This window comes from Anabas testudineus, chromosome 23 (genome assembly GCF_900324465.2).
Source record: "Anabas testudineus chromosome 23, fAnaTes1.2, whole genome shotgun sequence".
NCBI lineage: Eukaryota > Metazoa > Chordata > Actinopteri > Anabantiformes > Anabantidae > Anabas > Anabas testudineus.
The window spans coordinates 8,693,811-8,713,086 of NC_046631.1; the positions used below are offsets into that span (position 1 = coordinate 8,693,811).

At 37.7% G+C, this 19,276-nt stretch overlaps 1 protein-coding gene across 1 annotated transcript in view; it reads left to right on the forward strand.

Annotated features, from left to right (window-relative positions):
* The window catches only part of col7a1l (collagen type VII alpha 1-like), a 43,947-nt gene that overhangs the window by 11,808 nt on the left and 12,863 nt on the right, over positions 1-19,276 (forward strand). The window contains exons 16-76 of the mRNA XM_026361089.1: positions 144-281; positions 866-1,012; positions 1,168-1,287; positions 1,818-1,964; positions 2,467-2,694; positions 2,815-2,954; positions 3,449-3,572; positions 3,913-4,056; positions 4,166-4,353; positions 4,481-4,552; positions 4,681-4,698; positions 4,795-4,821; positions 4,936-5,001; positions 5,242-5,322; positions 5,417-5,443; positions 5,635-5,679; positions 5,800-5,874; positions 5,954-6,049; positions 6,211-6,237; positions 6,428-6,481; positions 6,664-6,735; positions 6,860-6,919; positions 7,030-7,065; positions 7,166-7,210; positions 7,359-7,394; positions 7,538-7,582; positions 8,189-8,260; positions 8,349-8,381; positions 9,021-9,092; positions 9,238-9,297; positions 9,434-9,469; positions 9,827-9,907; positions 10,126-10,161; positions 10,296-10,340; positions 10,820-10,891; positions 10,990-11,025; positions 11,295-11,321; positions 11,492-11,530; positions 11,621-11,683; positions 11,969-12,007; positions 12,144-12,179; positions 12,303-12,335; positions 12,845-12,910; positions 13,118-13,162; positions 13,297-13,332; positions 13,439-13,465; positions 13,546-13,617; positions 13,789-13,851; positions 14,111-14,128; positions 14,218-14,253; positions 14,339-14,377; positions 14,476-14,511; positions 14,612-14,746; positions 14,934-15,026; positions 15,485-15,682; positions 15,925-16,032; positions 16,847-16,891; positions 17,306-17,383; positions 17,767-17,799; positions 17,905-17,949; positions 18,094-18,183. Of these exons, the coding sequence (XP_026216874.1) occupies positions 144-281; positions 866-1,012; positions 1,168-1,287; positions 1,818-1,964; positions 2,467-2,694; positions 2,815-2,954; positions 3,449-3,572; positions 3,913-4,056; positions 4,166-4,353; positions 4,481-4,552; positions 4,681-4,698; positions 4,795-4,821; positions 4,936-5,001; positions 5,242-5,322; positions 5,417-5,443; positions 5,635-5,679; positions 5,800-5,874; positions 5,954-6,049; positions 6,211-6,237; positions 6,428-6,481; positions 6,664-6,735; positions 6,860-6,919; positions 7,030-7,065; positions 7,166-7,210; positions 7,359-7,394; positions 7,538-7,582; positions 8,189-8,260; positions 8,349-8,381; positions 9,021-9,092; positions 9,238-9,297; positions 9,434-9,469; positions 9,827-9,907; positions 10,126-10,161; positions 10,296-10,340; positions 10,820-10,891; positions 10,990-11,025; positions 11,295-11,321; positions 11,492-11,530; positions 11,621-11,683; positions 11,969-12,007; positions 12,144-12,179; positions 12,303-12,335; positions 12,845-12,910; positions 13,118-13,162; positions 13,297-13,332; positions 13,439-13,465; positions 13,546-13,617; positions 13,789-13,851; positions 14,111-14,128; positions 14,218-14,253; positions 14,339-14,377; positions 14,476-14,511; positions 14,612-14,746; positions 14,934-15,026; positions 15,485-15,682; positions 15,925-16,032; positions 16,847-16,891; positions 17,306-17,383; positions 17,767-17,799; positions 17,905-17,949; positions 18,094-18,183 (4,301 nt within the window). The remainder of the gene's footprint in view (positions 1-143; positions 282-865; positions 1,013-1,167; positions 1,288-1,817; positions 1,965-2,466; positions 2,695-2,814; positions 2,955-3,448; positions 3,573-3,912; positions 4,057-4,165; positions 4,354-4,480; positions 4,553-4,680; positions 4,699-4,794; positions 4,822-4,935; positions 5,002-5,241; positions 5,323-5,416; positions 5,444-5,634; positions 5,680-5,799; positions 5,875-5,953; positions 6,050-6,210; positions 6,238-6,427; positions 6,482-6,663; positions 6,736-6,859; positions 6,920-7,029; positions 7,066-7,165; positions 7,211-7,358; positions 7,395-7,537; positions 7,583-8,188; positions 8,261-8,348; positions 8,382-9,020; positions 9,093-9,237; positions 9,298-9,433; positions 9,470-9,826; positions 9,908-10,125; positions 10,162-10,295; positions 10,341-10,819; positions 10,892-10,989; positions 11,026-11,294; positions 11,322-11,491; positions 11,531-11,620; positions 11,684-11,968; positions 12,008-12,143; positions 12,180-12,302; positions 12,336-12,844; positions 12,911-13,117; positions 13,163-13,296; positions 13,333-13,438; positions 13,466-13,545; positions 13,618-13,788; positions 13,852-14,110; positions 14,129-14,217; positions 14,254-14,338; positions 14,378-14,475; positions 14,512-14,611; positions 14,747-14,933; positions 15,027-15,484; positions 15,683-15,924; positions 16,033-16,846; positions 16,892-17,305; positions 17,384-17,766; positions 17,800-17,904; positions 17,950-18,093; positions 18,184-19,276) is intronic.

The window sequence follows — 19,276 nt, forward strand, 5'->3', positions numbered from 1 at the left end:
GAGTGAGATTAGTCGCACCAGTTCACCCAGCTCAGAGACTTTGCATAGACCATTTTGTTGGCACTGTGATTTGAGTTGACGATATCAAATGGCACAAAATGAAACCACTATTAAATGACAGGTTCCACTTTGTTGTTTTTCAGCTGCTGTTTCAGACTCAGAGCCCATCCAGGCAGTGAAAGGGGTGAAGGTTGTGGATATCGGCGTCAACTCCTTTGCCCTGACCTGGAGGAAAACACCAGGAGTGTCTGGCTACAAAATCTCCTGGATCCCCTTCCTGGGTAAGGGATCACATACAGCATACAGTCAACCATAACAATCACATAGAGTACATGCACTCATGTGGACACACAGAGTCCTGCCTTTGTTTGCACAGCTGAATGCACACCTAAAGAATAGCTGTCTTGTTCCCACACTTAATTTAGATATGTTGAGTTTAGACCAAACTAATTTCTAAAATACACTCAGAACAATTTAACTGTTAATGTCATACCTACAGTGCCAAAGAATATCATACAGTGTACATACAGTACTGAGTATTGCTAAGCTGTGATTTTATTAACTCCTCCTTTTATTAACTCACTTAACAAACACATCCCAGACTAACACCATAATGCTCAATTACTGGCTAAAATCTTACAAATTTCATGGTTAGTTGCATAATTTTTCAATTACAACAAGTTGTTGCTGCTGCTGTATGTGGCATAATGGGTAATTACTCTTAGCTCTTAAAAATCACTGTTGAGACTCATTGAATCAAAGTTTCAATCATAAATTAGTACACAACTGGGTTTTTTTCACACTTTCATTGTTCATCATCACACTTTCATTATCTCTATGCTGGATTTTATTGTTCTGTGCTCAGGGGGTGATGAGAAGTTTCATGTGGTATCTGCTGCTTCCACCACCTTCACCATACACAACCTGCAGGAGAGCTCAGCTTATAAGATCCAGGTGTCCTGCATGGTGGGCAACAGGGAGGGAAGTCCAGTACTGGTGACGGCACGCACCTGTGAGTCCTGTCTGCCTCACACTGTTCACAATCATATATAAACCTGCAGTTTTAACATTGAGCAGACAGATTCAGAGCTTCTGCACCTCAACAGAAGACAAACACTTGAATTTGATGGGAACTCATGACTCTGTTGGTGTGTTCCTGTGTTGCAGTGGATCTTCCAAAGGTGAATAGCTTTGCTGCTTTGAATACTACAGACAGCAGCACTGTCCTGAACTGGACACGAGTAGTAGGCGTCTCTGGTTACCTCCTGTCCTGGAGGCACATCTCAGGTCAGTGCGCTCACACTGCAGTTTAGTATCACATTTACATTCATGCCGTATTCAGTCAAATAGTGATGTTTGATTCCCATGAGTTTAAAAGGTCAGCCTGAATAAATTCCTAGTACAGTATGACTGAATTAGAAATCATTTGTTTCTGGTCTCTCATGGTTTGAATTGATTGTACCATGGCACATGTTATTGCAATGTGTATTGAATATCAACATAAGCACACTTTTGGTGAAAAGAGACATTTAAAAAAAACACTTACAAAATCAATTTTCATGTTTTATTAGATCCGTTTTTTTACTGGCTCACTTTTTATTTACAGTATTTGAAACCTTTGTAAATTGATATAATTGCAGTGCTGTGTTAGATCTGGTCTATATACATAACATTTCTTAAGAAATGTCCTCTAGACATATCATATTTTCACCTGTATTTAATGAGCCATATGTTGCCACAATACTCTATGTCTTTTCTCTGATCATTTATATAATGTCTGATGTTAACACCGTCTCCTCTTCTTCTTCTTCTTTCAGTGTTGGAGACTAAATCAGAGACCCTTGGCCCTGGTTTCACCTCCTATAAGATCAGTGACCTCCAGTATGGCAGGACATATATCTTCACCATCAGACCTTTGTATGGAGAAGTGGAGGGCCCGATAAGTACCGTGTATCAGAGAATAGGTAAGATTTCTTCCAAACGTTTGATCTCTAAAACATCCATGAAACTCTGCCTTGCATGAGGAAACTACTAATTATTTTGTTACACCCATTCCATTAATTTGGACAACATGTGTCCGATATATGTTATTATCCATCTGACAAAACTAAAATTAGCTTTCTTATACGTCACTTTTTGGCTACCTTTTGTTATTATGAAATGTGAAATGTGTGTATTATGAAACCCTGTCTTTCCCTCTAGACCTACCTACATTGGCAAGGACTGTCCATTAAGTTTAAGATCACATGAGCTGTGGCTTTTTAATGTACATAAATACAAGGATTTAAATTCATAGGGCAAAGCACGGCAGCAGTTTTCTGTCCTGTCTAATTCAGCATGGATTCGCTGTTTGTTTCTGGTCTAACAAACTGTTCATTGTGGTAGAAATGACTGTTTCTCTCCAGAGACATCCAGAGTTTCATTTAGGGTTTTTAATCAATTATCTTATGGCTCTGGGCATCTCAGTGGGACAGGATCCTTCAGTGGCAACAGTCCAGACTGTGCCGCCAGCCACAGTAGCCCCGCATTCCCCTCACATCACAACAGCAACCCGGCACCCCATTGCTGTGCCACCAACTAAAGCTATAACCACCAAGAAGCCTCAGCCAAGTGTTACTGAAGCCAAAGCAGCAGCACTCACCTCCCCACGATTAACCACAGTCAGTGCACAGACAACAGCTCCACCACGGCCAGGTATTTTCCACAGATGACCCACTGGCTCATGGTTTCTGCATCAGATCTTGTTTTCTAATCCGCTGTGATTTGTATTATTATGTGTATATATTTTTATTATGCGCTTCTGTGTTTTGTCAGTGTGTGCTAAAACCAAAGCAGACATAGTTTTCTTAGTGGATGAGTCCTCCAGCATTGGCGCAAATAACTTCATCAAGATGAAAGACTTCATGTTCCGGGTGGCCACTTACTTCCCTGTTGTTGGTCCTCAGGGTACACAGGTTAGTTTCCCAGCAAAAACTTTGTGTCTACTTTTTCATTAAGCCTTGATAATGTGGTGAAGATATGGGTTTATGTTTGTATTTGGTCTCTGTGGCCCTCACTGTAGTTTGTTTAGAGTGGCAGGGCAATTAAAATTTGGAGTTAGTGCTTTTAAATGATAATATATGCCTGCAAGGTAGCGAACTGCTCCAGTGAGAATACTGTGCAAGTCAGTTCCATTAGCAGGATCATAATGAGCATTTCTTTTACTGAATGGGCAGGACTGGACTCCAACATTGGCAGGAAGGACAAACAAGGCTCAATGCCACATGGCTTGTGTTTGACTGAGTAATGAGTTGCAGCTGTGTTAGAACCAAAATGCATCTTATGGTGTCTTAAAGGGATGGACTTTAGGAAAACTTGAATTAAAGCTCAGCGCTGTATGACATTCAGTTTTAAATCACTGGAACAGCTGTGATGATGATGTGTAATTTCTCCGTCGTTCTTTTCTCAGATAGCTGTGGTTCATTACAGCGACGAGCCACGAATTGAATTCCGTCTTAGTGACTTCAAAGACAGAAGTTCTGTGCTGAGGGCGCTCAGAGCACTACGTTATAGAGGAGGCAACACTAAAACAGGTTAGTAATATTCACACAGTGTGCAATCACAAATGTGCACACGGCTTCGCCTCTGTTTCAGATGACAGAACATTTTTGGAACACAATAGAAGTCCTGCTGTTGCTATCATAGCCTGTAGCATCATCATACTGGTGGGAAGAAAAACACTATTTTTGTTCCTGATCCAACATTGTTTAATGACTAATTCACAAAAAATATTGAGTTAACGTTTATTGCATGCAAAACTATGCACTGCTTGCTTCCTCCTGTACTGTGCACAACGCAAAAGGGAGACATCACCTCACAATACATTGTTATGCTAACATAAAACAGAGTAATATTAATTGTTTATGTGCCCAGGAAAAGGCATCAGTTACGTTCTGCAGGAACTGTTCCAGGAGTCTCTGGGGATGAGACAGGATGTGGCCCATGTTCTGGTTCTGATCACAGATGGCAGGGCTCAGGATAATGTGGTTCCACCGTCCAGAATTGCACGTGCTTTGGGTCAGTTGAGAGTTAGACGTTATCCTGAAGCAGGTTAAATGTTGATGATGTCCTGTAGTATCTGAATGTTCAGCCTGGATTGTGATGTTTTGAATCTGTCTCTCTTTAGGTGTCAGTGTCTTGGCAATTGGAGTTTCTAATGCAGACATAGAGGAGCTGAATAAAATTGCAGCACCTGCAAAGTACAAGAATATTTTCTACTCGCCAACCTTCGACGACTTCCCCTCGATAGAGAGGGAATTTATCAACAGCATCTGTAGTGAGGAACTTCTATCTGAGTTCAAACTAGACGATGAGGTGAGGCAAGGCAGAGCAAAATACTTTATTTCTTATTTCACTGACAAATAATAGATCAATTAGACTTGTTGCCAAGACATATGACTGTCTGTTGACCAGTCTACAATATACTCATGTTCATTCTCAGTTTGCTCAGTTGGACACCCCGACTGAAGACCCAGAGGAGCCTGAGGGTCCCTGCCCGTCCCAGTGTGTGAAGGTTGGTACCAAAAGAGTCAAAATCTCCCTTATCCTTCTTGTTACCACCATCAAAAGCTTCATAAGTTTCATTAAATCATTCTTTTAAAAAAAACAGTTACTAATAACCATCATCATTTTCTTTCTCAGGGACAAAAAGGGGAAAAGGTGAGTGAAGTGGACGATCTTAAAGATTAAATATGCTGACAGTTCTTGTAAAACTTGGGTTATTTGTTCTCAATAATTTCCTTTTCATACCTCCAGGGAGATGGTTTTGGTTTTGGAAGTCTGGTACGTGCCATTAGATTTTCTTTTTTACAGTATCGGACTTGTTAATGGATTTTTTTTACCTGCATTTGTTTGCCCTTGTGACTTTTAACTAAACTTTTTGATGTGTTTATGTAGAAATTTAGGCAAAGCCCTGGACAGTATGATCCTTTTGCTTCTACCAAAGGAGAGAAAGGAGAGAGGGTAAGAAGTAAGAGGTGACCTAAAATCTGTTTACTGGCTTCTTAATCAGTTGCAGTATAGGTCAGCACAAAATTTCCGCCTTCACAGGTCGAGTATATCAAATTTCTCTTACTTACAAATTACTTTTTCATCTCATAAGCCTGCTGTCGCTGTAGGGGTGAGTGTGTCTTTGCTGTGTGTTTCTTCTATTATTATTATTATTATTTTTTCACCTTAGACCATCATGTTTTAATTTGACAGGGACCTCCAGGAACAGATGGTGTACCTGGGTTGCCAGGACGACCAGGGAGAACTGGACCCCCTGGTTCTGCCGGCCAGCGGGTAACTGAACTACACACTAACCTGGTTAAAGTTGATTTCATTTCGGCGTGACTCTGAAAATGCTGGGGTTTTTTTTTTTTTCTGTTTTGTTCAGGGCCCACCAGGCGTTCCAGGTGACATGGTAAGATTAAAATTTCACATTCATAAAACCTTCTTATGGATAAATATGTTACCTCAGTTAGCTAGAACTCCTGTTTAAATGGGAATACATATACATTTTATCTTGTCAAACTTGATCTTTTAGAGTTTGAATTGTTCAAAATAATTTTTATAGGTCAATAACCTATACACTTTCATGTCTGTCAATTGCAGGGTCTTCCTGGTCTGACTGGTTCAAAGGGTCAAAGAGGAGAGAGAGTGCGTCTAAGCATCATTTTCTGCAACACCGTTCAAATGATTATAATGCTACAACTATAAACAAGACAGATGCATTTACTTTGTTGTATCCCAGGTAACCTTTTAATAATTTTCACACAGGGAGAGCCTGGCTATGTTATAGCTGGCACGGATTCAAATTTTGTCCCTGGACGAAAAGGGGAGCCAGGATCATCAGTGAGTCTTCATGAAAACACACCATTAGAGTTTTTGAACCGTGAACGTCCAATGAAAGTTTGTTTACTCCGTGCTACAGGGTCCTCAGGGACCTCCTGGCATACCAGGCGTCAATGGGGCTCCAGGTTTACCCGGTCAGCCAGGACCTCCAGGGCCACCAGGAATATCTTTCAAGGTAGAATGGACCAGATTCAAGATTCAAACACTGTAAAAGCTAACATAATTAGAGTATTAGGAAAATGTATTGGTCTTTAGCTTCCTACAGAATGATAGTAAAATGCAACTTGAAATATTCACTACAACAACGTGACGTCACCAAATTCTTAAAAATTTTAGGGAGATCCCGGAGAACCTGGAGTAAAAGTAAGTACAAAGGCTGCTTTGTGTCATTTTATTAGTTTCTTTGCTTTCTTTGCATTGACTAAAGTGTAAACGGATCTAAAATGTCTTCTTAAAATTTACTTTAATAAATGTTGTCTAATTGCATAAGAGCCTCTTTTTAATATGCATTGTTTCATTCTGAATCTGATAATACTTTGATTATTTTTGAAAGGGTTTACGTGGGAAGCAGGGCGTGAAAGGAGACAAAGGAGAGCAGGGAGAAAATGTAAGTGCACAGTTGATAAAATGATCGTTACAGCTACTACAGAATATTGTTGAACACAAATAAAAGACTATTCAGTCGCCTTTTGAAAAAAAGTGTTTTTCTCATTTCTTTTTTTTTTTGTTTCTTTATTTTTCACTCTCACACACAACCTCTGACAAACACATGTGTGTGAACTACTTTAGGGTACTGCAGGTTTGCCTGGTCCCATTGGCATTGATGGGGTACCAGGATTACCAGGTCTGAAGGGAGATAAGGTAAAGTTGTTGTTAATCTGGAAATCACAACCTCTGCACAGGTACACCTGTCTACTATAATATTATAAATTAATGTATCAAATGGAGTAACTAGCCTAATAAATACTTTTTTTTTTTTTTCTAGGGTGAAGAAGGAATTGGCATAAAAGGTATTCAGGGTCCTCGTGGAGAACCAGGAGAGAAGGTACATGATAACGAACTAAACTAATAAACAATGCAGACTGAGGCTACTACTACGACAGACTTTAATTAAACACCTTTGAATTTAAAAAGGAATTTGAATTTCTTTCGCAGGGTAATATTGGTTTAACAGGACCAGTCGGCCAGAAGGTAACCAAGAGTAATTTGAAAATTATATTTCTTATTTACACTGAATAAAAGCCTTTTTGAAGAATAACACTGATATGTATGTCTTTTTTTTTTCTTTAAGGGTGATCGTGGTGAACAGGGCATACAAGGAGTTATCGGACCTCGGGTTTGCATTATTTTTCCCTCAAATGCCTATGAATTAATTTCAGCTTAGTCTAATGAGATGAAATTAAATCTATTTATTGAAAGGTAAAAATTCTGTAAAAATCACTGATGAAATGATTCAGAGGGGGTGATTTTATTTGTACCTGCAGGGAAAGAAGGGATTCAAAGGGGAGCAAGGGGACAAGGTGAGTTCATCCTCCCTTTTCATCAGGCTGATTAAATGAGATGTTGCTTCTTAATATGTTAAAGACAAAAATCTATTTTATTCAGTTAAGAGTTACTTGGATCACACCAGAAAAAATTTGCGCATGTGGTCTTGTCTTTTTAGGGAGAACTGGGAGAGATTGGACCAATTGGACCACAAGGACCCACAGTGAGTGAGGATTACATTTTACATGTGAATTAGTTGACAACACATATATACTTGCAAGTGCTCAGACAAAATCTATACGTTTTAGACCAATTCTTAAACATAGAAGGAGAAGCCAGGAATGCACTATCTAGTTTATTATTAACTGTTGCTTGTCTCGATGCAGACGTTTGAATTTATAAGTGAAAGGATGAAGAAACCACTTTGTTCTAGTTTGTCAAGATTAGGTTCCACAAGATATGCTTGTTATTAAATTTAAAAAAAGTAAACCAAACTGTCAGAACTCAATGGGTATCTTTTGCAAATGAGCCCTTATGTGTGGTTCACTGATTTTTAATTTGAGGCTGTATAGTCTTTTAGAAAAGATTATCACAGAAAAATACCGCCACGTGTCTGCCTTTTGTGATTCAGTTTAGCTTTGAAGATAACATTTAAAAAGATGAATCATTTAGATTTGCTGATAGCCTAAATTAGTTTTGATTCAATCGTTTGGGACGAATTATAAAGTAATAAGCGCTGGCAGAGGTGCTTGGAGTTAAAGTAACTATCATTCATAGAGAAACAGCCGAATAGAATATTTTATATTTATCATTTGTTTTGTTTTATCAGGGACTCAGGGGACCGATGGGGTTAAAAGGAGATGAGGGTCCAAGAGGAGCCCCTGGCGATCCTGCAAAGGGTGTAAGAAACAGTCTCTCTCCTTCATATTGTTTAAAATGTAAACACAATAAACTCAATACTCTTTTTTTTTTTTTTTCCCCCATCACAGATAATTGGTCCTACTGGAAAAAAGGGTGCCAGAGTAAGTAATTCAACTTTTAAACTTGTATTTATCCATGATGACTGAGTGGATGTGGTTTGATCTGATTTCATTCATATATGAACACAATACTGTTAAACTTGATTGGACGTCACATTTTTCTAACCAGGCGCTGCACACACAAATACACATTTACAAAACAATCTGTAAGTCTGTGTAATGATAATTGGTCACTGCGCAGCTCCACTACAGATTTAGAGTTTGAGAAGTTGTCATTTTGTTATATGTTGTCACGACATTGTATGTGTGAATAATTAATTTGGCCCTATTTATCCTAACTTACTCAAAAGACGTCAGGCAGCAGGACACAATTGTCCTAATGATTTATTCTATCAAAACATTGTTAATTAATTGTTCGGGGTATTCTTGCACACTCAAACTCAGTCCTCTGGGCCTGCTTATCAAACACAAATAAGATTTTCTCTCATTAGCTTCTGCAGTGGGACTGAATGCTTCGTTGAGTGGGACCTCTTCAGTCTCAGTCCACCGGGTGCCATTCAAAGTGAAGAGTTTTGTTTTGAAACTGTAGTGTTGATGCAGAGACTAGATTCATGCTGAGTGATGTTCTGTGTATTGTATGTGTTTGTTTGTTTGTTTGTTGTTTGTTTGTTTGTTTCTCAGGGAGACATCGGTCCAATTGGCCCCACAGGCCCCCAGGGAATAAAGGGTGAACGAGGAGACAAAGGAGAAAAGGTTTATAGTGAGAAATGTTGTGCATCATTATTTTATTTAATCACTTCTTTTTCACAAAACTTTAAAATAGAGCAAATGGTGTCAACTTGTAGAAAAACATGACATGGAGATAAAGTGTAGCTGTGATTTGTTTTGATGTGTGTAGGGAAGTCCTGGGTTTGGGATTCCAGGACAGCAGGGACCAAAAGGAGAGAATGGCGAGAGGGTGAGTGACTTGAAACTCCGACTCACCCACGTGACACTTGCTGTTCTTTCACCTTGTTGTCATTCTACAATTAAGCAGGAGATGCGTTTAATGTTATTACGTTTACTGTATGTTGTATCATTTTTATCATTCGCAGGGAAATGTTGGTTTGTCTGGAAAACCAGGGCCAAAGGTAAAGAAACAGTGATGGTTATTTACACTCACTTTCAAAATCTGCAATCTCCAGCAAATTTGTAGCTAGAAGGTCAGATATGTCCCTCAAGAGCCAGTGGAGACCAAATCAGGAGTGAATGTAGAGTTTAGTGTACAGTTATATGTTTGACACAAACACAAATAAAGAAATGCTAATGCTGCATACAACAAGTAACTAGCATTCGTATAGCTTGTACCACTACAACGAAGCAGCCAAAATATACATATGTGGTCTTAAAATTCTACTGTAAGCTTCTATTGAAACTATTAAATATTCCTAAACTATAATATTTAAAAAGATTTAGACTTTTACTGAGAAGTCCATTTATTTATCCAGGGGCAAGATGGATCCAAAGGTGATAAAGGGGATATTGGTTTACCTGGCAATCCTGGAGATCCAGGATTAAGAGGTAAAGATGTAAGTAAATCCTGAGTAGTTTCAAGTTTCTTGAATGGTGCAGTACAAAATCTATTTAACTTGCATTTCTTACATGTTTCAGTAATGTTCATAAACACACAGTAGAGTTTATATTAATTAAAAAACTTACCAATTATTCCTTTATTTTACCCATTACAATTGCAAATAAATATTTATATTACAGTATTGCTGACAATTACTGTGGTCTTTGTGTGTAGGGAGCACCTGGAATTATAGGAGTCCAAGGGATTAAGGTAGAGTTTGCAGTAATTTCTTGTGTTGGTGAGCATTTAAACATGTTGCTTACGGGATTAACAGTAATTTGTAATTATTACAGCCATGTCCACCATTAGATATTAACAAGTGATAGTCATTTTGTCTTTCATAGGGTGAACAAGGACCACCTGGAGAGCCTGGTGACAGAGGGATAAGGGTATTTATTTAGTATTTTTAAGGGATTAAATGGCATCAAAATAATAACAAAAATTACATGAAAAAAAGTTGAAAAATAAAAGTAATCAATTGTCTACTTAAAAAAAAAAAAAAAAAAGAAAGCAGAGGAACAGAGGAAGATATTAGATCAATATTAGGATAGAAAACTTCATAAAGAAAACTGCATGAGCCAGATGGGCAATTTAGTCAAACTCTTTGGCTTTGCTAGTGCAGTGTTCATAGGCATACAGATATGTTGACTAAGGCACAATATCTCATAATTGTCATGTTTCACGATGTGTTTCTGGTTTACTTTTTTTTATTTATTTTTTTTATACTGCATTTCAAATCCCTCACATTTACTAAACTAGTCACAGAGGTCACGGGGACATTTCATTCTTTATATTTATTTTGTATCTGCTGCCATGCAACAATAAAGCAAAGCTACATGCTCATTTAATTCTTACGCTTATTGATCAGGGTCCACTGGGATTACCAGGGCGACCAGGGGACCCAGGGGAGAAAGGAGATACTGGGACGCCTGGGCCGTCTGTAAGTTATTTGACTGAGCATATTAAATTGAGCCTATACTTTTACAAACCCTCATTGCTAGATAATTCAGATGAATTGTTTCTTTTCTTGGTTTAAAGGGTGCGGATGGAAAGAAAGGCGACAAAGGAGAGCAAGTATGTTTGTATTTACCATCTCTGACGTGATGAGCACGTTTATTGTTCCACGCTGCCTTTGAGCATTCTTCTGTGTCACTCACCATGTCACATCTTCACAACCTGCTATCCTCCTGTGACTTCATGATTTCTGTTTCGATATGTTCAGTAATTAACTTTTGTGTGTGGGCCACCCTTCAGTGCACCTACTATATTTGTTTGTGTCGTAAATGTGGTTCGTGTTTAGCAGTGTGACATCTTAGATTTTAACAGTGTTTTGTGTCACGCAGGGAAAACCTGGACTTCCGGGAACACAAGTAAACAAATTTTTATTATTACTTTTTGGCAGCTTGTCATCGGCTCAGCCATGTTTGACAGAGGCATTCATTATCACAAAGTTTACAAAGAGAAAGCATCACTCTAGCATAAATATGTTTGTTTTTCAATCGGCTCAATTAATCAGTTAGCTGATCATTTTGTTTTACAGATTGTTGGAGACAACAGCATACTGACCAGAGTGATAAAGGTAACGGTGATGAAGATTAAAATATACAGCATCTTTTTTATGAAGAAACTGAAATGCTTTTATTCATATCTTCTCTTTCCTTTTCTTCAGGGTGAACCAGGAGAACCTGGCCAGCCTGGTTTGAGAGGAGAAACGGGTCTGCCTGGACCAAGAGTGAGTATTCTATTACTTGTAATGAACAGGATGCATATTCTGCATATGCACAGGCACAATGATCTGGACTATGACTCACAGTAGTGCATCACACAGTCTTACACACTAAATAGTCCTTTTAACTGATTAGTCAACTGTCAGATATTGCCAGATATTCTGTGGTTCACTTACAAGTTATTATTTTCCTATTCTCTCTGTTTTACATAAATATAATTCATATTTTAGCTGATAGGAGTTCAATCAGGCAAATGTTCAGTCATCTTATTTCTCTTTATCTCTTCACAGGGGCCAGAAGGTAAACCTGGATCACCAGGACCATCTCTGGTATGTGTATATCTTTCAAAATATTTTTATTGTGGGGCTCTTTGGATCAGTGTGACTTCCACAGTCACAATACCGTACATTTACTCGTTTAGACCATCAATTTGTCTAAAGCGACATGTATGTGTTTGCTTTGCAGGGTGGTTCTGGAAGAGATGGGAAACCAGGAATGAAGGTCATAAAAACATTAAAAACACATTAAAATTATTAAGAGTCATTTGAATGAATTAGACACAGCTTGTGTTTAACAGCTTACTTACAATATGTTTTATAACAATATACTTCGTAATGACTGCAGGGTGAACAGGGACAAAAAGGCGAGTCTGGTCAGGTGAGTGCTGCATTTTGTAGCTACACAGGGTGCATGTATGCAGTCTTACATACATTACATATATTAGCAACCACCCACGGATGGAAAGTATTTGCTCAAATATGATAAACAGAGATATTTAGCTTTGAGTTGAAGGTGTGCAGTCATAAGACAACATGTGAATCAACATATATATAAAAAGTATACACGTGTTTAAAAGGATTATCTGGTCATCCTTCAGGAGCTGTTAATAATCCAACACATGAATATAGAAAAAATGGGAAAATAATGTGATTCACTTCACTCACATAGGGATTCATTGGATCTCATTATGCAATTTGAGGTTGTGACCCAGGTGCTGCAAAGGAACCTACAGTGAAACTAAAGATAAACACAAAAAATGGTCATGGGGTTTATGCTATATTATCTAACCTACACAAAAACATTTATAAAAAGGGGAGAACAGATGTATCCTTCATTGAACCTTCATGTATTTTGAGTTAGAGCTGTTTGCATGTGCATTTGAACAGAAGGGAGAAAAAGGAGACCAAGGCCGGGTCGGGATTGCAGGAATGCCCGGTTTACCTGGAACACCAGTGAGTATCATGATACCTACTCATCCTTTTAAAGCTGTAATGATGACAGCATAGACAACATTTACGCCAAAAGAACAAAATGTATTGTTGTTTGAGGCATGTAATTAGCATTAGTGCATTAGCAACCTTCTGTTTCTTCCACTGTAATGATCAATCTGGAAAAACATCTCCAGAGATAGTGTTTGTTTAATTTCCTCTGCTCTACAGGGAAGACATGGCATTGATGGGAAGAGGGGGCTGCCAGGAAAAGATGTGAGGACCATTTCCATCTGACACTTACAGCACTATGCTGTGTAATTCTAACTGGATTGGTGTTGAGTTTGATCACTGTAATATTTTCTACATGTTCATGGTAAAGTAATTGATTGTGTATTTTGTTTTCACAGGGAGAAAGAGGATCAAAAGGAGAAGACGGTGAAAAGGTTCTTACAATTTACTGAAATCAGTTTAAACATTTACAAAAATCAAATACATGCTACATCACATATTACAGTACGTATACAGTACTCGCTTTCTGCTCATTTCCAGGGGGAGAAAGGAGACCCAGGTGCAAATGTAAGTGGCTCTTAAAAAATAAAAAAACGACTTTGGGAGAAAATTGAAGTTGCAGTTTAGTGCGTTTTGTCCTTTCACAGGGTAAAGACGGTGGTAAGGGGGAACCAGGACCTCCAGGTTTGCCTGGAAAGCAAGTGCTTGTCACTGCAGAGGTAAATATAATCACATGTATTTTTTGTGTTAAACAAATCACCGAAATCTATTTTTTCCTCAAATAAATAAATCAGCCAATAATCATTAGCACCTTGACTCAGTTCAGAAAAACGTCAAAGATGTCAATCTAGACCTGCCTGGCTGTTTAAACTTAACCCATTTGTTTACAGGGCGCCACCATTGACGAAATTCGACAAGCATTTCCAATCCCGATGGGTCCCCCAGGAGCGACTGTGAGTTTGACGCTTGCACACAACATGTTTCTGAATAGATATACCTCATGAATAATGGCACATAATTTAAGCTGTCAAATGGTATAATGTGTGTTTTGTTTGCATGGCATCTGGGTCATCATTCAGTTATGACTAGAATGCTTTTATTGTGAGTTGGAATGTGTTGTGCCATTATCTATGAACAGATATGGCAAACTTGACGTCATGCATTGTAGATGCAATATCCTAACGTATTGCATCTCTGTTTTTGTGTGTTTAGGGCTCACCAGGAATGAAGGTAAGACGATAATGGTGTTTGATACTATTGCAGAGTTATAAAACAAACAGGAATATTTGCTTTAATGCTCGTTTGTCATTTTTTTGCAGGGTGATAAAGGAGAACGAGGCCCGAGCGGAGAGAAGGTAGTGCTGACCGATCCTATGCATCAAAAGCACATGTATATGGAAATTACATTATTTTCACTGCATTTACTTGATGTTTTCAAAGGGTGATGCTGGAGCGCCTGGAAAAGTTATTGAGATGAAGGTGAATACAGCATGTAGTTGTTTCCCCAGTGGGATATGCTAAGTGTTCTCATTTTGCAGTATTAAGTTTTGGCTCAACACATTTTCTCTCTCCTTCAGGACATTGAATTAATGTTTGAAGCCTATGGAATAAGGGTAAGTTGGAAGTTGCACGACACAGTATGAATTCTGAGCATGATAAAATTGTAATAGTATCACAGTTTGACCTTCTAAATAAAAACTTTTGTTTTTTCAGCTGCCTTTGCTGAAAGCTTTGATTGATAGGCTGCTGCAAGATGGAGTAGAGGAGCTGCTTCATGTGCTTGGCACGACCAAGAAAACAAAGGAAAGCACAGATACTCACACCTCCAACGTCATCACTGAGTACACAGTACGTAAACCCGAGGAAAAAAGTGCATGTGTGAGAGTTTATTAATAATACGTTTGAAACCTATACTAGATCAAGAATTGATGTGATTGTTGACAACTTCAGCAGGTCCAGATGCAATTAGTTTGCTATAGCTTGGCTTTATAAAAACAGACCGTCAGGTTTGAAAATGGTTTTGTTGTCTCAGCAGAGTTCTTTGAAATTTGACATCACCAGCCAGCCTTTGTCCGAGTTGGACACCCTTGATGACCCAGATTTAGTTTTTCCAGAGTCTTTGTCCATTGTAAGTAACATGAAAACCTTTATTATTTGTGTCTTTTCTTGATTTACTCTTAAACAGTCAAACTGAAAATTGAAAAAGTATGTGAACCTTTTGGAATTTTATGGTTTTCTGCATTCATTTGTCATAAAATCTGATCTGATCTGTGGTGTCCTGCCATAGACACCCGGCTTGTTCAATGTTTTATCTACTGTAGACTCATGCACACGGCTTTTAGCCAGTTTCAATGATTCCTTCTAATGTTTGGCTGTCACTGTGGGTTGTTTCTTTACCTTTATAGTTGAGTGTTTATTGTGCTCTTGGGCTCATTTTCACTGGCCGCTCACTACTTGGTAGAGTATTTTTAATAAGAAAACCAATCAAATGTCTGAGATTTTTACAGTATGTACTGTTATGACATGATTTAACCTTATCTTGTGCTTATTTTCTCACTTCCACTAACTCTGTCTTTTGATGTGAAGGAGCCTTTGAATGAAACTGCAGAGGGTCCCACTTTATGGACCGTCACTGCACTGAAAAGTGAGCAGGTGGTTGACGAGGCTGAAACCAAGTTAAAGGAATCTGGAAGGAAAGAGATGAACAACAGCGGTGAATTGCCTTCGCTCAAAATGAATCTAACAGTAGTCAGTTCTACTTTCAATTATACTATGACGGAGGAGGTAAGGATATTTTACAGTCTTATTCCAACTTCACATTTATAAATCTAGTGCGATATCGTATGATGTTACATTACTAACATTCTTTGTTATACTGTTGTTTAGTGCATTGGTTTCCAATCATTTTATCCGTATGTCCGTAAAAGCTTTACTTTTAAGTTGAAAATCATTTTTAGGTCTGTATCTTTATAGATATTTAGTGATATTTAGCTTTCTAAATAAAGTTATTAAACTGTGTATGTCAGACGGTTTCAGGGTTACCCGGACCTGTGATGGAGACTGTTCTTCTCACTCCGGAAGAGTCTCTGAATAAGAATTCAGGACAAAAGAAGAAGAACAGGGAACGTGGGAAGGTAAAGCCACCACGGCTGTTATATGAATGAGTTTGCCACTGACAAGCATGCATGTTTCTTGATTGCCATTGATAACTACAATGTTTATTATTAATGGACCATACTAGTATTTCATGTTTTAGCTCATCCTTCCACTCTTTCAAGTTTTTATGACACTACAGTATGAAAATGAACTTAATTGTTTAAGAAAAGTGTGACCTTAATTTGGTTTAGGTTAATTTAAGCGTTAAACGTTAAGCTACTGTTGCATGGTAATTCACACACCAACAGGGAGTTATATTATGCATATATGAGTTATGTTTTCAGTAATTCACAAAACAACACTGACCATAGAGAAGTCTCTTTAAGCAGATTTTATGTCTACATTTACTTTACCCTTGCACAGAGAAACTGTATTTAAAAAATATGAATACTGCCTGCTGTATAATGTTTGATGCTGTATATCCAACCGTGAATAATATTAAAATACAGAAAATCTATTTTAATTTAGTTTATGAAACTTCTGTGAAATGAGTCCATAGTAATTTAAAGTCTATTAGAAGCAAATATGCTGAAACATGTAAAATCTCCAGTGTGGTCCTATAGATACAAATAGGTCTAAAACATTTGTAAACTTTAATACTAAGGGCACCTAAACATCTTGGTGTGAAGGTGTTGCATTTGTTTTTGATATTCATTAACTACTTATTCCCCTCTTAAATATCTCCCTAAACTTACAGTATCAACTCATAGTTTCATACTTGATCATCAGCAACGTCTGAAGCATGAGAAACCTTTATCTTTTCTTCTCTCTGACTGTGAACGTCTTAACCAGGCCAAAGGAAATAAAGGACGACATAAGAGGCAAAGACAGCGCCTGGTAAATGTCCTTAATGGGGTGTAAATTAAACCTGGAGACTGAACTTCACTTTTTGCGCCAATTAAATAAGCAAACTAACACACCCCACAGAATTTAAACACAGACTCTAACCCTCGCTAATACTAATATGACATTAACATAACATTATTTGGGTAGAATTAGTACTAAACTAATAACCATAATAGAACACTTTTGTAAATATAATGAACACAATTAACCACTGAGTTCAACTAAAAGCATGCATTTGTTTTAATGCCATTTGCTTCTCATTATACTGGGTTCTGATAAATTTGATAAATGGGTCGTCTTGTGCAGCACTTGATTGACATTGTTGTCTTCCAACCATTCACATGAATGATAAATGATTGTAACTCTATATTCCTGTAATGACTGTCATTTCTTTTTTATCTAAAGACAAGTGAAGAGGACAATCAACCAGAGGAAGGAGAAGAGGAGTTTTATAATGCGGAAGAATACAGTTATGAGTATGAGGTAGGCAGCCGCTGCGATGAATGACTAATTCGTGCACTGTGGGAAACTTCAATTTAAAGTGATGATTGGTGACGTGGGGCCGTTACAGATTTGGAGCGCTGTCGTAGCGGGTGCCTTCTTGTTAACAGATCTGTCAAACTCATAATAAGATTTCCTGTATTTTTAATTTATTTTTTATACATGCAACATCTCAGGGGACTGAAATATATCTATGCCCACGCTAAACACTGGAGAGACTTGATTAATGACACACCCACAGCCTGAATTAATTATTAGGTATAAATTGCTTTGTCATTACAGCCCACTGCATCTGCTGTGCACATCATCTACTGGAGTGTGGTTAAAAGTAATCATCTTCATGTCTTTTTTCTTTTTTTCAACAGGAGCAACTTTCACCAGATGATAACAACGGACAGGTAAATTTGCTTCAAACAGCATCCTGTCATCTGTTCAGCTGGATTAGGTAAAATGTTGTGATTCATTTTTAATGTTGAATGTGTCCCATGTTTTTTATTATGCAGCTTGAAGTGCAACCAAATAAATTCCCCCATACGATGGAGAAAAAGGTAAAACATTATTAATAACCAAATAATAATACAATCTTATTTTCTGTTGCAAGCTGCTGTGATGGAAAGAGAGCTGAGACAGCTGAGCTCTGGTGTCTGTATTTGAAGAACAATATCATGTTTATGATGTTTGTGTTCGTTCAGGAGGAACAATTAACCACATACAGTCCTGTCCAGTTAGAAACCTCCAGTCATCCTATATCGTCCCCCTCAGAAAGTGAAACATATGCACAGGTAACACTTGATGTTCATGCATGAAATATTAAATATGTATTTTGTTTCTCATTTTATTGTTAACAAGTATTTGCAATAGCACCACAAAGAAACAATAAAAATATATAAAGGACCCCACCCCAGTGTAGAAAGAAATGAAAAAAGACCCAAATTGCAAACCTAGGGGTGTCACAAATGTTGCAGTGTCAACAAAGCTTCTTTGGAAATGACCATAAAGGCTGAAATTGTTTGAGGATCTTCACTGAGCATGATTTAGAAATATGGACGTACAGGGACACATGATACATAGGCACATAAATAAGACTGTCATGTTTTCGTTAATCAGTAAAGACAGCCAGTATCTTAGCAAATTTATACAATGAGTCACTCAAGGCGTACTTAATCTCCTTTAAAAAAAGAAGTAAGATTATCATTGAGCCATTTATAAAACAAGGGCAAAACAAAGAACAAAGGTCCACATCCTGCTTTAAAATAATATATTTTTCTAACTAACATTATAGCCTGTCATGTCGCAAAGGTGTTTGACAGATATCTTCAGTATTAAAATGTAAAATAAAAACTTTTCAATGCATTTTAAAAGCAGCCAGCTTGTGGTTGATGAATGTGCTGCTATAGCTGGGTTTAAATCCCAGGTAGGACAATGTGGGTTCTGTGGTTTAATTCAAGACAAGATAAATAAAGTTTATCAAATGTTTAAAAATCATTAGTTGTTCTGTCTTAAGTCATAATTTATCTTAAAATTAAGAGTTAAATAAAGAGGGTTCACTCAGCTTGCTAAATTAAGTTGATAGGATACAAAACAAATTAGCAATTTAGTAGACTTCCCAGCATGCATTTGTCAAGTTAATGCTCTTAAAATATTGTTCTTCAAATATTGTTGAATTCAGTCCGTACTCCATTACACTTAAAGCCACTTGATAAAGCTTAACGTGATTGTTATCTACTCTTTGATTTGTACATTTTGGCTCGAGCAGAAGCTGGTATTTTATGTTAGCTGCAGTACCGTGGTTGTTTTACTCAATTAGAATAGTTCTTGATTGAAAGAAACTGAAAACATTTTAGAGGTTGTGTGAGTATTTTTACTGTTGAATCA